The sequence below is a fragment of the Perca flavescens genome, chromosome 24, assembly GCF_004354835.1.
Source record: "Perca flavescens isolate YP-PL-M2 chromosome 24, PFLA_1.0, whole genome shotgun sequence".
NCBI classification, from domain to species: Eukaryota; Metazoa; Chordata; class Actinopteri; order Perciformes; family Percidae; genus Perca; species Perca flavescens.
The window spans coordinates 9,303,270-9,326,773 of NC_041354.1; the positions used below are offsets into that span (position 1 = coordinate 9,303,270).

General features: G+C 42.2%; 1 protein-coding gene across 1 annotated transcript in view; it reads left to right on the forward strand.

The window, feature by feature from the left end:
- Positions 1 to 16,146: 16,146 nt before the first annotated feature.
- The window catches only part of pard3ba (par-3 family cell polarity regulator beta a), a 145,307-nt gene continuing 137,949 nt past the window's right edge, over positions 16,147 to 23,504 (forward strand). Inside the window, exon 1 of the mRNA XM_028571803.1 lies at positions 16,147 to 16,666. Coding sequence (XP_028427604.1) covers positions 16,541 to 16,666 — 126 coding nt within the window. The 5' untranslated portion in view covers positions 16,147 to 16,540. The remainder of the gene's footprint in view (positions 16,667 to 23,504) is intronic.

A 23,504-nucleotide genomic window follows, 5' to 3' on the forward strand; every position in this document is an offset into this window, starting at 1 on the left:
AACAGATGAGTCTGCTCAACTGAACAACTTCTGCATTGCTCATTATCTGTCAGATGTTCTACCGTACAGGCTAAAAACGGACAGGGAGTGGGACGGTTGGGTATAAGGTCAAACATTGAAATCAAACGCTGTGCTAATGAGCTTGAATCATGCCATTGACCACCCACGCGCCGTTGACTCTCAAGCACTCATTGATTTATTTGGCCCGGACAAGCTGTTCCTCCTCCGACCCACTCAACGACCTTCCATACTCATCTTTTCTTTTTTTCTTGATCCTTCTCTTATCTTTTAATGTTTTTTCCGTCCTTTTCTTTCTCTGTTTCTTTCATCTCTAAACTTTCCCAAACATGACAGCTCTTTGATTTCTTGAGTTTGGCCTCTCTCTTAGGGCGTGACTGCCGGAGTTAGAGAGGATATCAGATAACAGAAAAGCTGCTGATTCAGGCCTCTGCATCAACGCTGTGTTCAATCTGGGATCACCTGGAGGGCAGAGCTGCTGAAGTATCCCGGACGACACTGACTGTTCCACTCTGGTACTTTGAACTCTGATTTGGACAGGGACTGTGTGTTCCCTACTGTTGCCAAGTGGAGGACACTTCCATTACAAAAGACTGCAAAGGGGATATGCAGGTGAAACTAGTCTCTTCAAAATGAGCGGGATGTGTCTGAGAGAAGCAGCATGGCATTATTTGGTGGAAAGTTCTGGATGTACCTGCAATGACCTGCATGCAAGTAGTCTTATCTAATTATGACAAAAGCTCAAAAATGTATTGAAACGTTTTAAGTGCCTTATTGTAACCAAACCCTAAAGTAAGTAACCCAATTATTATTCTACGTACCTATATTTAAAGCTGCACTAATAAACATGTTCATATCAACAATGGATCAAGTGACTGTGTAATGTGGAATGGGTCGATAACAGCGATGAACCCACCAAGAATTATAAACTAAATCTGCAGCTTAATTTTTTGGGCCCGCAACTCTCAGGAGTTTACCAAAACAAAGCAAAAAGGAGAAGGAATATTGGACTTACATTCATCAGGTAGCCAGAAACATAACTCTAAAATGAATACTAAAGTTGCTCCTTTTCTGCTCGATGTTAATAGACAAATACTGCTAATGTGACCGCTGCAGAAACTGGCCAAAACAAATATTGCAGCTTTAACTTACACTTTCCTTAACTGGAAGAATAAGCAGGCATCTAGTCACTTTATTAATTTATATTTGTTTAGTTTAGTTGTGTATGTCTTTTATCTCTTATGTTACATGTATCATTTTACAAAAGATCATTTAGAGACAGTCTAGAATATATTTCCAATACAAATACATTGTAAATACCAATAAACTTGCTAGCATATAACTTTGTCAACTCACCTATATCACGATATTACCTGTCACTGGGCTGTTTGTGTGTGTGTGTGTGTGTGTGTGTGTGTGTGTGTGATGAGTGTTTCTGTGACAGCCTTATTTACCGGCCATTGGTGTGTTTAATGGAGCCCATGAAGCAATGATCGCTCATCCGATCCTTTCTCGCCTATACCTTTTCTGCCTGGGCCTGATACCTACCAGCCATCTTTTAACACACACACACACACACACACACACACACACACACACACATACTCGACGTCTATGTGATGCAAGAAAGTGGTCACACATATACCCCAAAGTCTACCCACGCACACGCGCACACACACAAATCCTGCTTTATAGGGGATAATCCAATGACAGCCAATTTGCTGGAGGGATATACTTTTTTTTTTATTCCATTCTTTATTTATCCATCACTTCTGCTTTTACAAGGCAATTTGTTAGGTGGCCAGCTGGAGGAGGGAAGTATTAACCTAGACTTCCATTACCATGCCTCTCCCCCCAACCCTTACCTCCTACTCTCCCCAATCCTGCTTCCCCTTGCCCGCTCATCCTTTTAAGATTAAGCTGGCCCCCCCAAAAAAGGGGGTCCAGTGTAATCATGAAAGTGTCACATTTCAGCTGAGAAAAGAGGAAGCGGTGGCTTCAGGGTCACTCTAAAAAATTCTCCACTCTTCACTCTCACTTTTATTCTTTTCCTTCTTTCTCTACTTCTTCCACCCACCCACGCTCTCTCCATCCCTGTATTTCCTCCCCCCTTCACTTATTTATTTCAATCTGTATCACTCCTCTTTGCTCTTGCTACCCCTCGACTTTCTCTTGATTTTGTCCTCCCTTTCTTTCTACCTTCTCTTCCATTCCTCTCCAGTCTCGTTATGCGTCCACCTCCTCTCCCTCCCTTTCTCTCTGACAGTGGTTCAATAAGCAGTGCCTCCAGAGTGGTCTTGCTCAGTCAGTGGCCAATTACCCAGTCACACTGCCTGTCCTCTGGGACGGATAGGATTAGCAGGATCTGTCGTCTGACCAGACACACGCACACACACACACGCACACAAACACACACACACACACGCACGCACACACACACACACACACACACACACACACACACACACACACAGTCTTGGACACCTGTCACTTAGACATGGACAGACAACCTGTGTTTTTTTTTTTGTCAGTGGTTTAAAAAAAAAAGAAGAAAAAAAAAGCTAAGGCTCCACCATCTTTTCCTCCAACAGGCAATTTGACAGGCCAGTGAAGAGAGGCACAGAGAGGCTGTGGAGAGGAGGAAATGTATGCAGTATCAAATGCATAAAAGCTCAGTACAAGCTCCACTGGTGCTGGTGGTCAGTGTGTGGTGGTAACCAGTAGAGCAACACTGGGGAATCAGACCTCACCTGGAGCAGGTTTTTGCTTAAGGGCAGCCAGCTCAAGGCAACTTGATGGCCCCAGCAGTGTAGCCAGTGAAAGCAACAACAGGAACTTAATGTCACTCACTTCTACTTCTACTAGGCTCAGCTTCTTCCTTGTTGTAAGCATTGACTTCTGCCCAGCCCTTTCAGTGTCAGCTATATTTTACATGGTCGTGCAAATTAATGATTTATTCGTCAAATAATCCATTAATTCATCAACAAAGATCTTACAATGTTTTCCCACAATTTTGGGATGGTGGTTTGGTACTCTTTCACTGCCATAGGGAAAACAAAGGAAACACAGGAGATAACCCACTTTCATTTTGAAAGCTCTAACTACAGTGTGAACTCGTGGCTGATTGATGCTGGCACATGGTCATTTTGTGTTAGTTACGCTCCATCGTTATTACAAAAGACTCTAACCTGCGTGTTCTCAAATATAGTAAGTAGAAGTAAAAATAAAAAATAAATCCATTTGGACAAGGGCAACATGTTTATAGTAAACTTAATGGACCATTAGAGCCAGCGGTGCAGTCAAAACTTTACAAAAATGACTTAGTTAGGTTTAGGGTTACTGTAAGATGTGTACTTTGTTAAGATTAGGGAACTGTTGTTGTCACGGTTACTATAATAACCAAGTGGTTAAGGTCCAGGCACGACATGGTCGTCATGGTTAAAAGAAACCAACTTTGACTGTTCACAAAGAAACACCCAAACTGGCTGCATTAACAGACATCACATTACTAGACATCACAGAGGTAAGTAGTAAGTTGTGTCTTTTTTGGTCAACTGGCCCTTTAAAAGTTTTTTTAAACTTTTTTTTTTTTTAAATGAATGACACCCGTAGAAGTGATCCCAATCTCGATTTTAAAAGGAGACTGCTTCTATAAATAATAGTCCATGCTTTTGTGGTTGATATAGGTTGGATATAATGCCTAAGCTGTTTAGCACAAGCCCATTCTTCATCACAGATACAATCACTGTCCTGTCTCCAGTATGAGCCGCAAGCTTTAGCCAGGACTTACACATTATTCATGTACCCTCAGTCCCAAAAATAACACTTGTGTGATGATTGTAACATTTTGTCTCCAGCAGAGAAGAATTGCCAAGCTCGGCTGTGGCTTAACCCCTTCAACCCACGCAGGTCCTCCGGTGGGTCCGCCGCTCAAGCGCGTGGTAGCTTAGTTCAAGCTTAGTTCAAACCCGCTGTGCTTCATTTTCAATTCTAGTCAAGATCCCAAAGTTTCCCAAGATACCAAACGTGTCAGGCTGAGTTACAGTGAAATGTGTGTACAATGATACACAAGACGCGCACTGCCGAATTTTCCATTTTGGCAGCCCTGTGCACATCTCGTGGGTTTTACGAGTGAGTGTGTTTTTCTAACTTTGAAGGCCCAGAGTCAAAAGCCTGTTAAGCTTGTGCAGACCTTGGCAAGACTGTTTGGTGCTGGAAACGTGGCGGGTGACTTCTCGTCTCCCTGAGGTCAGACTCAGATTGGTCCTGTTTGGGCCTGGTCACCTCCGTCCTGTGATTACACTGCTTTCGTTCCGCCAGTTCTTTGACTGTCAGCACTTTCTGCAATGATTGAGGGGGCTAAATGATGACAGCAGCATGATGTGGCTTAAAGATGGCATAGGGGCATTATGGGATGGGGAGAATGAAGAAAAGCCTAAAGGAAAATGCCTTTTTTGTTTTTTTCAGCCAATTGATCTAACACTTTGAAATATAGAGCTTTGTCATGAGGAGCATGTTAGCATGCTGATGTTAGCATTTAGCTTACAGCACCTTTGTGCCTAAGTAAAGCCCCATGCAGCGGCATAGACTTCATATTTTATATTCATAGTTTTGGCCATCCTTTCTGTTGGATATATAATGATACTCACCTGTGTAGTTGTAGAGATACAGGGTGGAGACTCTGCTCAACATGTATGTAAAGCTGGCAGGACGATGAGGTCATGTTTTTGACTGTGAACCGGGACTTCAGCTGCTCACTAATTGCATGTTTCTAAATCAAAGACAAAAAGATGTCAAAATGAAGACACTGTTCAGAGATTTTGTGTCTGCCCTGCCCTGCCCTGCCCAGAATGAAGCAACCAAAACGTCTCGAGTCACTCAGTCGCCTTCAATCCTTCCAGGATTTTTTTTTTCCTCTTTCACCCTCTCCGGCTGATTGCTGACACGGTTGGAAATGAGGCTGGAAATGATCTGAGGAAGAGCTGGATTCCTTCCTCTGTTTCAAAATCCCTCCGTGGGCCCTTTTGAACTTGCCCCGCGTCCAAGGCCGGCTTATCCAGCCACTTCAAAGACACTGGAGACCGCGTGTTACATCATGGCTGCGGTGACCACTGACGGGCTCGCTACATGAGTGGGAACAGAGAGAAATGTCCTCTAATCTCAGCCCTGCAGAGAGAGGCTTTCAAGTCAGACCTGGCGTTTTTCCTCTCTGGTTTGGGGGGGGGGGTACTTGCAGGGTTTCCAGCAGGTAAGTGGCACCCCACCTTATGTCGCTTCAAGGATGCTACAAAAGGGTCTTACAAATCTCAAAGGTTCACTTAACTTCAGTGGAGATGTTTTGGTATTTTGGTATTGTGTGTGTGTGTGTGGATCAAGTTTGGGAGGAATTCACTTTCAACTCAATCTTTTTTTTTTATTATTTTTTGGGGCTTTTCCCTGGATATATATGAAAGGGGGAGAGAGATGGGGGATGACACGCAGCAAAGGGCAGCAGGTCGTATTGGAACCCTGCGCCGCAGCCATTACTGGGTGAGCTAGAGGCCTCCCCTACTCAATCTTGTTTTCTTTTGATTTCAAGAACTTGCACTATTTTTCTGTAAAAACATTATTACACATCTCTACTGTCTGACTTGTATTTCCAATGAAGTTAATTGCACCTATCTCAGGTCTGCACAATGTCTGAAGAATATTAAGCAGACAGAAAGATAGGATTAATATTAGCTCTGTCTACTATTATGGGATTTAAAGTGTACTTTTACTGAAGTCCTCACTTTTAAATGACTCTGTCACCGAGTGAAAAGGGCACAACAGACATATCTGACAACCTCTCATCTATAATCAGTTTATTGCTCACAAGAAGAAGAAAAAAGCAATGCTGCTTACAGCAAATGGGAGCCAAACAGCCTCAAAATTACTATCATTCCCTACCTCTCCTCCAGAAGAGCTCTTTTTGATATTGACTGAATCAAAGAGGCATGTCTGGGTAATTAAGTAAATTATGGCTCGGCAGAATTGTAGACTTGGTTGAGAAACTACGCCGTATGGATTTGTCTCTAATTACAAAGGAGAGCTGGACAGAAATAGCTTTTCCTTTTCATCCTCGACCTCGGTATAGTCTAGATGAAGCAGTTTTAAGCCTGGATTTAGCCCCCGCCATCGACCTGAGGGCCGTGAGCGAGAGTTTATTTCCATGCTTGACTCCATCCATATTTATAGTCCTTCCTATTCTGTTCCTTGGGAAAGTGTAGTTTGGATTTAGTGAGATGAGAAAAAGAAGATACAAGACGGTGTGTTGTTGAATTAATGGGGATACATGGGCCTGGGATTAGAGGAAATTGATAGTCTCAAGGTAACATGTGGCCTTGACTTTCGGAAAAGAGGCAGGGCTGGACTTAGGACTTTAGGAAACAACCCCCCCACCCACCCAAACTAGCCTTCCTCCAGCCCCCATTGTGTGAAAAGGGGGAGGGAGGAGTGTGGTTGCCCAATCCGAAAGGGAAACCCCATTTGTCCTACTGTATGTGCGAAGATGGTTGAGGTTGACCACGAATGGTTAGGGTCAGCAGCACATCAGTCAGGGGGGGGGACCTGAACACGTGGTATTTCCTGTACGGATCAGGTAGACAAGGAGGGCTGCCAACCAAAAGAAATAAAAACAGATATATCTTGCATTTATATACATTTCAATCAATCTTCCTTGTTTTTGGGAGAAAAATCTAATATTATATATATGACTATATATATATATATATATATATATATATATATATATATATATATATATATATATATATATATATATATACATATATTACGGATATAGCAAATAAAAAATATGATTAAACCAGCCACTGTGCTTTCACTTAATAATGATATTAACAAATGTAAACCAGTGGTGTATTTTTGAATGCACTAAAATCTGTCTGTAGCCTGTGAGGTTGTTAAGCTTATCGCTGGAGTGCAGAGTTATAACTAAAGGTTCTTTATCAACACCTTTATCAACTCCTCTCTTCTCTCATGTGGACTGTGGTGGCTGTGGTCGCAGATCAGAGAGATTTGAGTAATAAAATCAACCTGAACAATAAAAGAGAGGGGGGGAAAAAATAGGGTTTAAAAAGAATGTGGTGAGTTCTTCCCATCCCCAGATGCATTTTCTATAAAGGTATCTACTGAGAGACAGGCTTGCTAATTCAATTCCCACTTATAGAACGTAAACTCCCTACCAGGTTACTGGTCTGTCCTCCCTAAAAATTCTAAAAGATTCTCAGAAAAAAATACAGAGGAACGAACGGTGTTCTAATAATAGGTTTGGCTCTGAAAGAAAAATGTTCATGATAAGATTATTTGCAAAACTAATCAGGAATAATCTCAAGATATAAAAAAAAAAAACTTAATAATTCATTCAAATTCACATTTTTATTGAATCAATATTTGGATTCAATTCTGCTCCATTAAATAAGGTTCACAGTTTATGAGCCTCTTTGGTATTTAATAATACTTTCCCCAGAATCAGGAAAATGTTGTATGTAAATTGACTCCCCAAAAAAAAAAAAAAAAAGCAGGGCACCAATCAACTAGTGTGGTCGCCATAGCAACGGTTCTCCCAAATCAAATGGTGGAGCAGCTAGCTATGTAGCTGCTGCTGGGTGGTGTCTGTCAAAACCACACAGTCATTACCTGTACCCTCGTCCCTTTGTATCACAGCCAATCACTGCCTATTCACAGTCTGCACAAAGCAGGGCGCCTTTTCTCTCCCAGAAAGTGGTCGCGCCTGGATTTTGAAAGAAACGCAGCATGAGGCTTTCCCCGTGACAAGTTCAGACCACTTTCCTTCCACCTCCTCCTCGGTATTGATCAGGGCTCCTTTTCACCACACTGAGTGCCTCTCTGCCATAGAATCGGGTCCAGGCTGGTCAAGTGAATAACAACCTCTGTCTCGCAATCATGCACTGCAGTGAGTCTGCTCTGTAATGATGGGAGAGACACCTTCATCACCAAAATCTGCCCTTATGGAGGAAGATTCAAATTGGGGGCATTTAGGTTAAAAAGAGCTTCATCCCTCCACACTGTGCTAGCTGAAGGCGTACAGAAGTCATTTCTCCACTCCCTGATTCTGACCGCAAAAGTACGAGGCAGTGCAAAAGTTCCAATAACGCGTATAACAGGGTGATGGAGCTCAATTTTTCGACCGAGACATTTTTCCCACCGTGTCATTTTTGCCTTGTTGAACTGCCCCTCTCTTGGACAGTTATACCAATTTTCTCAGTCGGCGGCACAGCCTGAGCCTCAGTATGATAAAAACATCATGTGCACGCTCAAAGCCAGGCTTTTCTCCCCCCCGCTTCTGCGAATGCAAATCAAAGTTGGATCAATCTGGGATTGTCTGATGAACTAATTATGCGGTAATTGTTCTGGTCTAGACCACTGATCCATTGTATGAGAGCGGCTCTTTGTGTCTTTCCAGTGCTGATTGAGAATGATAATTGGGTTTTTTGATTGGCAGGGGGGCAATTTTGATCTCTCTTTTCTTCTTTGCCCCTGCAAATGTACGTGCACACTCTCCTCCCTTCCCACACCCTTTCCCCATCCAACCCACCCTCCATTCATCTACTATTGTATACCAGAGACAAATCCATCTCGCAAGCCAAACTGTAAGCTGGTATGGGAACCTTTAAACAGGTTACAGAGGGTTAAGTGACGAGGCAGGACTGCTATGCATTTGCAATTAGCGCATTTGCATAAATTAATTGAGTGTGTTTGTGATGGACTGTCATTAGTTCTCCCATCTCTGGCAGCACATGCAGGGAAGAGTTGTGATGACACAGACCTACACCCATAGTGGAGGACCGGCGGACATGCACAGCACAGCAACTCAGTGTGTCTGAGTTTTATTTCTCTTTCTCAGTTCTTCTCAGTATAAGCCATAATTACCCAGAATCCCAACAATTTGACCAGGGTCACATAAAAATAACAGAACCTCAACCGTGCCCCTTTGAAGCCAGGTCAGCCAAAACAAAATGTCTGACCCTGTTGGAAAGGTAATGATACCCCATAATGAGGTGGTGTTATTAAAGTGAAGCCTTTCTCAACTTTTTTACTCTTTGACTCTTTGACCTCTGAGGCAGCAGCCAATAAGACAGCCTCTCCTGCTCGTAATAAAATCCAGGTTTGCTTGCAGTGGGAAAACGGGATTATAGGCCAAGTTTAAAGGGCCAGTTCAACCAATTCACAAACATACATGGTTCATTCACCGGACGTCTTGTGCTATGTAGCCATGTTTCTGTTCTGGCACCACCCTTATGGTTGTAAACATGTGGTGCCAGTATTCTAAACCATATACCATAAACATATCAAAACACCAGCAGATTCAAGAGACACTATCGACACAGCTAGATACCACGTGGTAAGCCATTTGGATGAACTGTCCCTTTAAAAGCAGAAACACATACACTTTAGTATGTCATTCTGGTTATACAGAAGGTGTCCATGGTGCCTGCTGTAAATAGAAATGTTCTTTTGGTCAAATTACCTTGTTGAATAAGCACAGAAGAAAAGTTCTCGAGGGGGAGCGGTGTGGATGAGCCACAGGATGTCAGTCAGATTGAAAAGAATGACACCACTGGGAAATTTTCGAGCTGCAGACAGAGTAAAAGGTGCCATTTTGGAGCCATTAAACTATCTAGATATGTACCACGCTGCCCCCTCTACTCTGCTCTCTCTTTCATTTTCCCTCTAAGCACTTAAGTTGCACTCTGCCCCCTCCCCACTTCACCTTTCCCAACCATTGCCTCTGCCTTATTTGCTTTTGTTGCAAATGTAGCCCCATAATTGTCCAAATCAATGTTTAGCACGCTCTCTCGCTGTGATTAGGCAGAAAATGAGGTTATGCGGCAGTTGCCATGGTTTCAAGGCAGCAGATTTTCTAAAAAAGACTTCCAGCGAAGCCAGAGACTGGCACGGTATAACGAACTTAAATTAAAGAAACTTTTGTCTCAATGTAGATTTTAATTACCTGGTGACTGTCTCTGACAGAAGAAACAAGGAAGAAAAGGAGAAGAAAACGGAGAGAGAACAAGCGAGGGGGGGAAAGAACGGGTGGAAAACAGAGTTTATGTGCCAGAGCGCTAATTTGATCCATTAAGGGATGTGTGTGTGAGAGAGAGTGTGTGATGTGCTACCTGCCTAGTGAATATAAAGTCTCATTCTCACCCATCAAGGAGCATGGTGCAAAGGGCGAGAGTTGCGTCTTGTTAAACTCAAGGCTTCAGCTGAGAAAAATCTAATTAGTCTAATTAGGCGTGTGCAACAGTCGAAGACGGAATAAGCTCTCCTTTGTGAAAGAAAAGGGAGAAAATAAGTTCCTTCCTTGGAAAGAGTGTGAAAATATGTGCAGACGAGTTGATGTAATCGACAAATCCACATCCTACCTCTGACTGCGATCGCATCAAATAAATGCATGACATTTAACAGGCGACAAAAATGACACACACACACACACACACACACACACACACACACACACACACACACACACACACACACACACACACACACACACACACACACATACTAGTTAGATAACAGATGCTTCTGATGTTTTGTGGGAAAGGTGACATGCAACTGTATATCATGTTAAGGGCGTAGTGTTCATTTTGCATTTGGGAAATCTGAAATGGGAATGTGTGCAACAATAGAATAGGACTTCCTGGTTTAACAGCATTCCAAAGAATCCATAGAATTACAGTACAAAAAAAATAAATATGAACTACAATGCACATTTTGTTAGGTTCCTCTCTTTCTGTGGACTTTCCACACATTTCACTTGGAATGTCAGTCCAACTGTACTTCACAAAATAAAAGCCTGCTAAGTTTTTTTTCTCAATTGTGTATGGCACACAATATCTCACATTGGAGGTCCTTCTGCATTAAAATCTGAAATCCTACTCTATGTGGGAAGGTTTTATAAGAAATCCAGTTGGATGTTTTCAAGTGAAACATGCAGTAAGTCATGCAGGGTAAGCTCGGACTTAAATGAGGAACAAAACATAGGGCTAATTCAAGTCATAAAAATCAAATGGAACATATCAAACACTTACAGGATAAAGTACGACACATAGGCCAGCTGAAAACCATTTAAAAAAAAAAAAAACTTGAAGCCCTTATGGTTGTACTCTGTGTTTAACAGTGTGCAGCAGGGCGCTCCAGACAGGTTAAACCCTCAATTGTGCTGAGCACTGATTTTGGCCACAACTTCTGCCAGCTGGGGTTAACACTGAAAGCTGGGTATTTCCTGGGTCACTTGTCCAATGTGAAAGAGATCACTTCCAACAGGCTCCAGACAAATTCCCCTGATAGTGAGGATAGTCGTGGTCATACTGTAGGCCACTCAAACTGTGCACATCTGTCTGCACTATCTTTCAATTCTGTAGCAATGTGGTAACATTCTCCACATTTAGACTAACTTATGGTAGATATCTGAGCTGGAAATACTGTATACTGCATACATACCACGTTGCTTTATACGATTGAAGGACACGATAGAGTCCAACTTCCTCTTGTATTTATAATTCTGTACACTTCTCCTTATACTGTACCTGTACGGAACTAGACTGCCAACAGTGTTTGACGAAGATCCCCCTAAGTTGCAGAAGTGTAATGGGTACAATATGCATTTCTGCATGTCCATAGATCATGGTGCCTGATGATAGCTGTTTTGATTTGAATAGCTGTGATTATTCCTGACAACAATTGGGGCAACTTTGGCAACACTTGTAATTCCCAGGCGAGCGCCTTTAGCTATTCGATTGGAGCTTTTCAGCAGTCACACACAAAAGAAATGCAATTTTGAGGCATGAATATTATACCTGAGGTCTGAAATGAAATCCTCTTGCTGAATGAAAGTCATATTTTGTGATTGCGAACACTATCTCTCCTGCCCTACTTGCGCAGCTACACACGCACACACACACACAAACACACAAACACACACACAGACAGAGAGAGTGCGAGAGCAGGTTTTTATTTATGAGTAATCCTTGCCACTGATTCAGGGCCTGTAATTGTAAGCAGCGCAGCAGGAAGTGAAGCAAGTCTCAGCTATTGACCAGCTTCAGTCTCACACTGAGCTAAAACACAGGGGTGGTGGCACTGCCGCTGAGAACATGTCAATTTTGCTCTTTAGAAAAAGGGGCACTGTTTGAAGACTGAAAGCAAATCAACACGACTATCGACCCAGACAACCCAACCCTGTAAATTGCACTCAGAGAGCTGAACAAAACAACAAAAACCATCACTGGGATTCTATCGACGGCCAACACTTTGGCTAGAACGCCTTAGTTCCAAACGAGGGTAAGATTGAAAAGACTCAAAAGAAAGGCCCGATAGACCGTTCAAACACATACAGTATGCATCTTCATAACAGCGTGTTAGCTCAAAGATGACTGTGAATGTGAGCTTTTTCAATTCGGATGAACGACAAACTCTTAAAAAGTGATTTTGCGTCACGTCTTGCGTAGTCTATATTTACCACGTTCGACTTCTGGGATTGTTCAGGTGCCGCTGGAAATACCGCCGGATGTCCCTCTTTTTAGGCCGGATGTCCGTTACCTTCCGCTTTCTTTGTGTTGGCGTTTTAAACTTGGATCGATTTCTGAGGACTATGGTTAACCTTTTCTCAGATCACTGCAGGGTAAATCCAGACAGCTAGCTACACTATGTGTCCAATCTGAGTTTTCTTTTGCACGACTAAAAAACAACTTTTAAACGTACAGATGTTCCATTGGTTTAAAGAAATGCCAATAAATCAGAGTACATTTTTCTCCCAATCCCGGGAATACTTTGTGGACTGGCCAGACCCTCCTCCGCAGCGCTGTGGAGGAAGGTCTGGCAATGCGAGACTACATACTGTATTGCCCAACACCACAACAGGTGAAGGTGCGGCAAAGAAATGAGCATCCCGCTCTTTTGATAGAGCAAGTGACATCATACACAGCGGTAATGTTGTGCAAACACTGCAGCGAGGCATTGTTGTCAAACTTGTCAGGTCAGACAACTCTCTTTATAACATGGGAACAGATTAAATTCTCACTGGGTTTGCATTCTAACTCAGGTCATTCTGTTCTTTTCACACGTTACAATGTGAAGACATACTGAGGCCTCCGTCATGTAGTGCAAAATGCACTGCATTGTGTTTCTCTAACATCAATGGGAGCTGTGCACAAAGGCAGGAGCCACCTTAAACAAACAGAGATGCTTCTCGATGCAGCAGCCCTATCTATGCCAACGTGTTTGTGTGTATACAGTATATGTGCAAATGCATGGGTGCTACTTTGTTCAGTAAGTACTAGTTATTTGCACCTGAACCATATCAAGCTCTGCAGTCCAGAAGAAGGTTGTGTGTGGTCAAAACTCTGGAAAAAAGCTTGTAAGTGAACTTTGAGTTTTGAATATTGTTCACAAAATCAATTTCCCACCACAGTGTGTTGTTTCTACTGTACTATGCAGCCAATTATGAAATAAGGAGAAGCGTAAGCTGCATTAGGAAAGTTGTGGTGCTAAAAAAAAATGCATTATGGTCACTGGCAGTTTGTGCACAATATGTGACAAAAAAAAATAGTTGCCTCACTGTAAATGTCATTTAAAGCATAAAAGAATACAGCTGAGATGAGACTTTGCTTCTTCTGGATCAGGGAACAAATAGACCAACAAAACAATATATAGAATTTAAAAACCTAAAAAGTGCATGCCGGAGACAATTCATATAAGTGCAATCAATTTTGGCTGGTGATCTTTGTTGCATTTCCTGTCTGGATCTCCACTGTCATTATCAAATAAAGGCAAAATTCACTAAAAAAAATCTTATAAAACATAAATGGATGCAATTAAAAAAAATGTATTGAGAGTGTAGTGTGTTATTGAAAGGACTGCAAAGGCACGTCACAATCAGGACTCACCAATATTGAAATATTGTTCTCAGGACACCTGCTGTTTCAAAGAATACATTTAGGTGCAGTTTACTGGTGCAACTTAACATGACTTCTGGGTAACGATGAAGTCCTCCAAACTTCCAATCAAAATCTTAATCAGCAATCTCTCATTACCGCTTCTGAAGTGCAAAGTGGCCAAGTGCAGCTACTGTATGAGGAAGTGACTTGGAATATGTCACGTTTTACAGCAGGTGAGAGACAATTCTCTTTATCAGCAAAAGAGTGTTGGGCTTGACCATACACAGCTGTGTCAGAGCCTTTCATTAACTGACAGTTTGAATGTCAGACATTGGATAAAGAAAGTTTTAAAGAACAGGACAAGGTAAGTTTGGGATCCCCTGCTGGAGTTGCTGCCCCCTCCCCCCGCCCCCCAACCTCCCGCGACCTGATCCCGGATAAGCGGACGAAGATGGATGGATGGACAAATAGAGCTGTAAACACTAACACCACACAGTGTAGTTGCTCAATTTCCTAGCTTACATAGTTTTAATAATGGTGTGTGGAAACACATGTTCCACTGCTAACAACAACAGACAAAGAACCAACTGATGAGTCAGCAGCTGCCATAATCACACTGGGGGAACACACAGTAAGCAGCATCATACACTGTCAGTGGCTCTGCAAACGCAGTGTTAAACCAGGTGTGAAATGATGTTCTCCCTTAAAATCAGAGCCCAGGGATTATGGACAAAGCCATTGTAGGATCTGATAATTAGGAATCATTTCTTTCTTTCCATCTCTCTGTTTGCTTTCTGTCCTCATACCTTGCTCTCTCAACCTCTCCAGTACTCACCTTGTTTGTAGGGAATGAGTGGAGTGAGATGAAACGAGAGGCAAAAAAAGGCTGTCAGCCCTTTATTGTTCTGTTCCGTACATTTCGGGTGAATTACAGTGGCAGTGGAAATAATTGCTTGTCCCAATTATGAATCCATCTGCCGCGGTGGCTTTCTGATTTGATGGGGAGGAAATTCCCGAGAGCAAAACCAAACAATGTGTGGGAATAAGGCACAGGAGCGTGTCAGTGGCCATTAATATCCATAAAGGCAATTTCACAATACACCTAATGACATAAAATGACTGACAATAACAGTTAGGTAATTAGTATGTGTGATGCGTCTGTGAGTAGAGGTGTGGTGGTGGTGTGTGTGTGTGTGTGTGTGCTAATATAAGGCTAATATATTTCTCTGCAAATACATGTGGACAGTTTACCTCACATCACCTTCTGTCCTGCCTATACAATAATACAGTATGATTTTACAGGAGTATGTAGACATAACAAATATGGCATTTAGGAAATGCTTTAAATACTAAAATATAAAAACATGCACAGTGTTACTTGAATAAAGCATGTCAATTATCAGCAGATGTTTACTATTAAAGGTAAAGGTAGGCCTCCTTATGGATAATGACCACTGTCAATGTTAAAGTCTGACACATTAAAATTCATATTAATATGTGATCAGTTTTACAGAGGCATTAAAGTGGAGGAAATTTGAACCATTGTACTTACTGTGGAGTCGTTTAATATGAATCATATGAATGTATCATATTTTATAAGCTGGTCAAAGACTGCATATGGAAAATATTTATCTGTAAAGTAGCTTGTAACAAGTTACAAAAATGTACTAAATCGGCCTCTAAAATGTAGTAAAGTAGATCTATAAGATCTAGGAGGAACCATCTATAGGCTCCAGCAAGAGTCCTAAGGGATCAGCTCCTATTACATTTCTACAGATTTTGTTTTTCTTTTAGTTATAATAATAATAATAATAATATACAAATATCTACACTGTATATAAGATAAATTGTGAGTTAATGGTTACTTTATACATGTAATATCGTCACAGTATTTAAGACACATTTGTTTAGTATTTTCCAAGTCAGTGAATTAAAAAGGGTGATTCTTTGTCACTTTTATTGTTGTATTCTTTCTTAAAATATGTGCATTATATTTAATAGCTATACCAATTACAACCACTCAAACTATTGACAGAGGAAACAAAGCAGGTACAGTAAAAAGGAAAAACCTGTCTTTTAGTTTCAATTAATAAAAAATGTGTTATCGGATCATTGTCAAACAGTTTTAAATAGGAAGAGAACTAGTTAAGTGAAATCAAGTGTTCTGGGTGTTGGAGTGGCAGTGGTGATGTAGTTTCCTGGAGTACCAGAGTCCCTGGGATTCCTTCCGGGTTCCTCTCACTTTGTTTTGTTTGGGTGTATACCAGCGCACAGCTCAACATGACACAAAGTCACCGTCTGCGGCTCTAGCTACTGTTTTTACATGACGGCTTGGCTGGAAAATAACATGTCCTCTTAAGATGTATACACGTTGTTAGCCCGGAAAGTCGGACAAAGTGACTTCATCGTGATTTCACCCTGACCTGAGACACCTGTTGCTCCAGTTTCGGCAGACAGGTGTCTTTTTGTCTCGAACAGGGAGGGAGCGGCTCCTCCGGGTCGACAGACTACCGAAACTCGGATTCATTTCTTAACTATCTCCAAAAAAAAAGAACATTTTGAATTGATTTGCAGCTACTATGAAAGTCACAGTAACTTTCGGGGACACATCAGTGGTGGTTCCCTGTAAAGCTGGATGGACCGTCCGGGATTTAATCGAGCAAGCCACGCGGAGATACCGCAGGATTCTGGAGCAGGTAGACCAGGTAAACAGCCTTCAAACCGTCACTTTATCACTCAGTTTTGTCATTATTATCATGAATTATTATCACATTTACGTTATTGTGCCCACAGAAAATAGTGTTATATAATTCCACTCACTCTTCATGTTTTTGTAAGAGCTCCCATAACTTGACTAAGATGTGTGTCACCTGACCAAGTTATGTTCGTAATATTATTGCTAACCTTAGCTACTAGCTTAAATGTCATGTGTGTGCTTTAAGATAATATGTGTCTACTATTGCGTAGAGTTTAGTTTAGCCTGCTAATCTTTACATGTTAAACAAGTACAAGTTTATTTTATAATAAGTTTGAGTCCTATTTAAGCCTGAAACCTCTTTATATTGAATGGTCCACCTTACATTTTGGTGGTGCAGAATGCAACTACAGTTGAATTTTTCTATAAGAGAGTGAACTGTTAAATCTGTTAACAGAAGTGAACTTAACATTTTATATAGTTTTATCATTAAGTGTCATTTTGCACTTTTTGATGTTCAACAAATCACAGTAAGAATCCATCACAGAAAGATGACCAACTTGCCTCAGTAGAGCAGAATGCAATAGAAACCACTGGACATTTTAGATTTAGGAGTACGGTTTATGACTGTCACATGCCTCCACTGCAATAACACCATGCATAACACATCTGGATGTGCCGTTCTGATGGGAACAGGTATGAGCATCGTCACAACACATCCCCTGGCATTCACTGAACACCCCAAACCAATAACTAAGGGTGTAATATGACTTACTGGTGTACAGTGTTGTTTTCCATTTGACTTGTGTTGTTTTGAATGCCCCGCATATACACAAAGAGATGAACCCCCCTGCTTTCTGCTCCCTGATGTTGCAATCACTTGAACATTAATCATTCTGCCGAACTGACCTTTTATTAATCAGCCGCCTTGTATGTGCGTGCTGTCCTTGCGTGATAGGGAGCTGATGTGCGTTTCGTCTCTGGGAGGATGTGAGTGGTGCTGGCTGCAGGCTCAGCTGTCTACCTGTACAATAGCTCCCTGTTTAAGCCCTGCTATCTCAGCGGGCAGGTGGAAGTTTACTGTTTGATGTCCTCAATGTGGCCGCAAGTCGAGGACGTGCGCTGCGGACAGGAGGCTTTGTCCTGTGAGTGATTGGGGATTAGGATTGGTGACAGGTCCCGGTCTTATCGGTTGGCTGGTCCCCCTCTCAGCCCGCCCACTTACCCTACCCTCAGCGAGGCGAGAGGCTGGCATTTGGAGATGCGAGAGCCCGCTGAAGCAGGAATGGAAAGACTGATTGGGTGGCTGCATGGCTTGATGTATTGCTTCCTCTCAGTGAAGGAGCACGCACACGCACACGCACACGCACACACACACACACACACACACACACACACACACACACACACACACACACACACACACACACTTGGAGGAGCTCATCTTGCTCGGTGTCCCCTGAGCTGTCACATCTCTGCTTCACTGACACCCACAGCCATGCCCACCCTGCCCAGCAGTCCCTGTTGATTCTCACAGAGACACGCTGCGATGCACAAAGTAGGCTAAATGTGAGCGTGTGATTAAAATGCACCAGGCCCTTTATTGCTTTTCACAGAGCATGTTAATTAGGAGCCGTTGCTAGACGCTGACTCAGCGGTCTGTTGCCTTCTCTTAATAGAGGCACATCATCGTGAGGACAGTCCAGCTCTGTAGCTGCCAGAGAGGACCGAATAGCTCTGACCGGATGAGCCGGCTGCTCCTGCCAGCAGAATCCACTTAGAGCCCACATTAACCGCAGGTTTCTCCACTCTCCGGCTTCACCCGCTGACAGCGGGGACAGTGTCAAAAACCTGGGTATAATCACAGCGAAGGTGTGTTTGTGTGTGTTGGTTTATATGGTGAACAGAATACTGCATAATCTCACTGTTTATTGCAATAATGGCATTCAGACCTTCTTAATTAGCGGGTTATTGTAATGTGATCTCAGCTGTGACTATGTAGCCTACGTGTTTAGCTTCTTGCACAGGTTTTATTGAGAAAACTGAGTTAGGCTAACTGACAAAGCCTCTAACTAACTGCATACAGGCAGTTATTGCTCGTCATACAGTGTGATTTGTAAAATGTGAGATAGTTTCCGGACATTATTCGATCCCTGCTATTGTGGCATGTGATGAAGATTGTGGGAGATGTGTAAAGATTTGCACCTCAGGTGTTAAGATTTCTATGTTATAGTAGATATATTTTTACATTTTACTAACAAACTTCCATCTGTCATCCATATAATTACTCAATAAAGAAAAACTAGGCATGATTTGTAGAAAACTTTCCTATTTCTATAAACAAATGTGTCTTCTAGGGGTGCAACTTTTTTCCTATTAGTTAGTCTATAAAATGCCAAAACATTTTGACCTGCTCACTCAAAGATATTCAAATATTCAAGGATTTCAAACCACAAACCCCTTAGATTTGAGACACTGGAACCAGCAAAAGTTTGGTCATTTTTGCTTGATAAATGAGTTAAATGATCAATTATCAGAGTTGTTGTGGATGAATTTTGACTCCTCATTTCAGCCTCTTTCCTGTAAACTGCAATGATATAAAAAGTCCACAGTTGCAGGAGTAAAGAGGCTTAATAACAGCCCTGACCTGTGTTTTCCTGGATCACTGTATTAATACAAGCCTCTAGCCTGGGGGAGGAGCAAGTAGACTGTGATTGTGGTGCGTTCTCAGGGGAAACAGCCAGGTACTGTAGCTGCCTCTCCCTCTCATGGGCTATCTGTGCAGGTTCAGTTCCGATTAGGGCCACTAGCCTATACCAACCCTGCGCTGACACCTGACAGTGCACTAAACAAGCTGAAAGCACTTTGCCCTCCTTCTCGTGTGTGTGGGAGTGAGAGGAGTTGTCCAGTGTGGGGCTGGTATAGTGCGTCAGAACTCGGCTATGCAAAAGGCATTTTGAAAGTAAAGTAATGAACTGTTCAAACCTGCCGTTTCTCTTCCTTGGGTTGTTTGTGTCATTGGATTTCAGACCTTGCTTGCTGTCAGACGTGTTCCGAGAAATAGTCTGCATTCATCAAAGTGCTGTGGTTGTGTATTGTATTGTATTGAATGTTGTGGGAAAATACTTCAAATAGCTGTAAAGCTACAGAGCAGCATTCTGAGGCTCACCGTTTGTGATTCCCGCTGGCGTTTGACTTTAAACTTGGGCATCCCAGACATCAGGACTATGAAAAGTTCTTAGTTACAGTTATTTAAATCGAAATGCCATCCTTCCCGCTTGCAGTGTATGCTACTGTGGCGCTTGTTCAGGAAAAAGCAATTTCACTTGGCAGCAGCCCCTCCCCATTCAGCATTTATAAGCAGTATAAACAAGTCATAAATGTTTAACAAACCGTAGTCATTTTGAAAGTGATGTCTTTTCAAATTGTCGAGTGCAGGTCCCTCAACTTTAGGAGAATGCAGTATTAAATAGGGCTGCACAATTAATCGCAATGTTCTTGAAATCGCAATATGGACTAGCGCAATATTTGTTAAAGGCAAAATATGTGTCCAGCCATTCTGAATTTAGTTTTGCGGTGCTGCAGAGATGTCCTGGTCTACAAATCGCATCCTACAGACTAAAGAAAACCTCTTTGTTTGCAAAAATCACACCATAATCATTTAATTTCCTATTGTTTTAACAATATTCATTGAAAATGATGATAGTGATACAAAAATGATCATTCCCTCCAATAGCGTGAATCCTATCGCAATACCAGTCAAGATAATGGCAATTAGATATTTTTATATAGATATATTTTATTTATATAATTGTCTAATTTTTTTTTTTTTTTTTGTAATCGTGGTTTCTTTTTTCAACCGCAATGAATTGCTAACATTAGCTAAGGTCCTAAGAGGTATGACTGTTGATGGTAATTGTGGATTTTGTTTACACATGCCAAATTGTAATTATATAAGTGATTATTGGTATGACTGTTGAGCTAAAGTTATGCTAGTTGTTGGCACTTGACCCCACACACGTTCCAAAAGAAATAATGTTTTGGAGGCGTGGTTTACTTCATAGGCTGTGTGCCTGTGTTACTACATTATCTGGATCACATAACCGTAATCTAACCAAAAGATGTATCCTGGAAAAAAAAGTAATAAATAGATAATTAATAATTAAATTCGACTGAAAGAGCCAATTATATATCGCAATTATTTGTGAGACAATTAATTGTACAGTAAAATTTGGAATTTTTACAGCTCTAGTCACAGCTTCGGCACACATTCTTCTGAGGATCAAAGTGTGAAATAGCAACCCTCCCCCCAACGACACCACCACCAACCGCTGCAGCCCCACTGAATTTAGCTTCCCTAATTGCTCCGGTGTTTCACCGATCTCGAGTGGTGTCATGTTTGCTCACCGGGGGGGGAGAAGAAGGAGAGATATATATTGCTTTAAATTGTCGGGGACTTAATGGTGTAATTTGCAGGGAATTTACTCTTCTAACTGTCACGGTAATTCTCCTCCGCTGTTGACTGACTGACTCCCGACTCCTTTTGTTTTTTCATGTCATGTGAAGAGACCAGGGATTGACAACGAGGGACTTCAGAGGAGTGTTATTTTTTTATCTTTTTTTTCCCCTCTCTTTAGATTACGTTCCCTCTGAAGTGCCATACATTCATCCCTTTTCATCACTAGGTAGAGAGAGAGGAGCGTGTGTTTTCTCGGGCCTTGTGAGTTCTGGCTGAGGAAACGGGAGCACAAGTATGCCTGGTGGTGTGCTTAGGCATAGCCTGCAGAGGTGATGCTGGTTAACACGTAGGAATTGGTGTTCTCTAATCTCTCTCCCCCTGTGAAAATCACACTAATACATCTTATTTCATTAAGGTGTGTGTCTTTAATGCTGGTGATGTGATGTCACCGCAGTAAGAGCCATGTTTTGCTGTTGATGCCACACACACTCGCTCTCTCACATACTGTACACCGTGTGTACGGTGAGAGGCAAAAGAATGCCGGCAGCTGTTCGGGTTGGACCAGTTTCGCCATCCTGGCTACATCTGTGCTCCACCGGTTTAACGTCTCCATCCCACATGTGCAGCTTTATAGTAAACATTTTTTAAAATGATGACTAAACACGCCACCATTTCTGATTCATATTACATGGTTTTATACTCTGGTTTTCAGCACTGTCATCATCAAATCATCTTTCTTTTCTCTCACTTTCTCTTTCGTCAGTTTCAAGTCAGGTCAGTTTGTAGCGTATTTATTGATTTTCAGTGGTCATCTAACTCCAACATCTTCCTGCTGCCTATAGCTGCCTTTTTGAGAAGCTACAGGTGACCCCTTGCTCCGAAAAGGAAGAATAAGTAGAGTCCATACAACTTTCAGGAGATTCAATGCTACCGAAAAGTCAGCTGCGGATGTCTCCAGCTGGTATTGCCTCCCCTTACCTGAGATGACAAGTCCACCTAACCCTAACCCGGGAACGCTTACTGTATTAATACTAGGTGTGTTGGCACAAGCCTGTGATCAGATGTCATTATCCAGGTGTAAATTGGCCCATGAGTTCAAGTTACTGTAGCTCCCCAGCATGCATTGTGTTTGGTTGTCTTTTTAATAATGTCTCACACAAAATGAAAATTATGCAAACTGTGATGAAGGTATCCACTCTTTCTTTGTAAGGCCCTCACTCATACTGTTATGTTGAAACAGGTTTTACAGTGACAGGATGCTCTTGGCTCTGGATTACTGGAGAGCATGGCTGTTTGCATATGTCACCGTGTCGCTGCATTGTGTGGAAGCTGCAGCGTTTTTGAGTGCTAGTTGTAGCTGCAGATTACTTGCTGCTCAATCTCTCACAGCTCTGGCGCTGGCATTATGGCCGCTTTTGAAGAAAGAGGTTCTGGCTTTATTCCTGTGATTGAAATCCCAGGCTCTCCCAACCATTTGTTTTAAGAGAATGGACTTGGCCCATTGTAAAAAGGCAGACAGCCTCTTTTTTTTTTGTGCCCCGTAATTCACATTCGGATGCAGCGGAGCAAGGAGGAGCCCATTCACAACGGGTCTCAGTGATACAGCAGAAGCCACTCGCTGGGTCTCAGCCAAACTCATTCCAGACTCCCAAGGCTCATAGCCTATAGCTGTTAATTTAGCTGGTAATGTAGTCTTGTGTTGCTACAGACAGATTGCTTATTGGTATCAGCAGATCCTAATGGGCCATTTTCTACTGCACACATTGTTGGAAACGATAAGCCTTGTCAAAGATTTCTTTTCTTAGTCTAGAAATTACTTTTAATAGAAATTGTGTGTGTGTGTATGTGGGGGGTTAGCAAATATTTAGTAAACAATTCTAAAATTGACCCATCCAGGACGTTGGAATTACATTCTGTTTTAACTTTGTGTTCATATTTAATGCAATGTATCACCATCCTCATCTTAGATTGTCCACAGATGCACTTGCTCTTGGAGATCTGCACAGCATTGCCACAATAGACTCTGTGTGGGTCACAAAAAGGGGAAGATGCTATTGTTCGTGTACTTCTCTGTTGATTTTGCACACAGATTTCAGACTGCAGCTCAGTCTAAAGTCCTTGTTCTCTTTTTAATCGACGGAGCGCCAGGCTCGGGGGTACTTCCTGCCCTGTGCGGTGCGTTCACTTTGACCTCGGTCTTCATGGTAACAATGAAAGCGGCCTGGAATGTGCCCACCACTGCTCCCCACAGGGCAGTAAAAACTGCAAAAGTTCCTATCCTCGCCCTCCTCGCTTTCACATTCTTCTGTGCAAACTGTACTTTGTAAACCCAGTACAGTGTAATGTAGGTCATCTGCTGTACCTGCCAAACAAACAGGGAAGCCTGCTG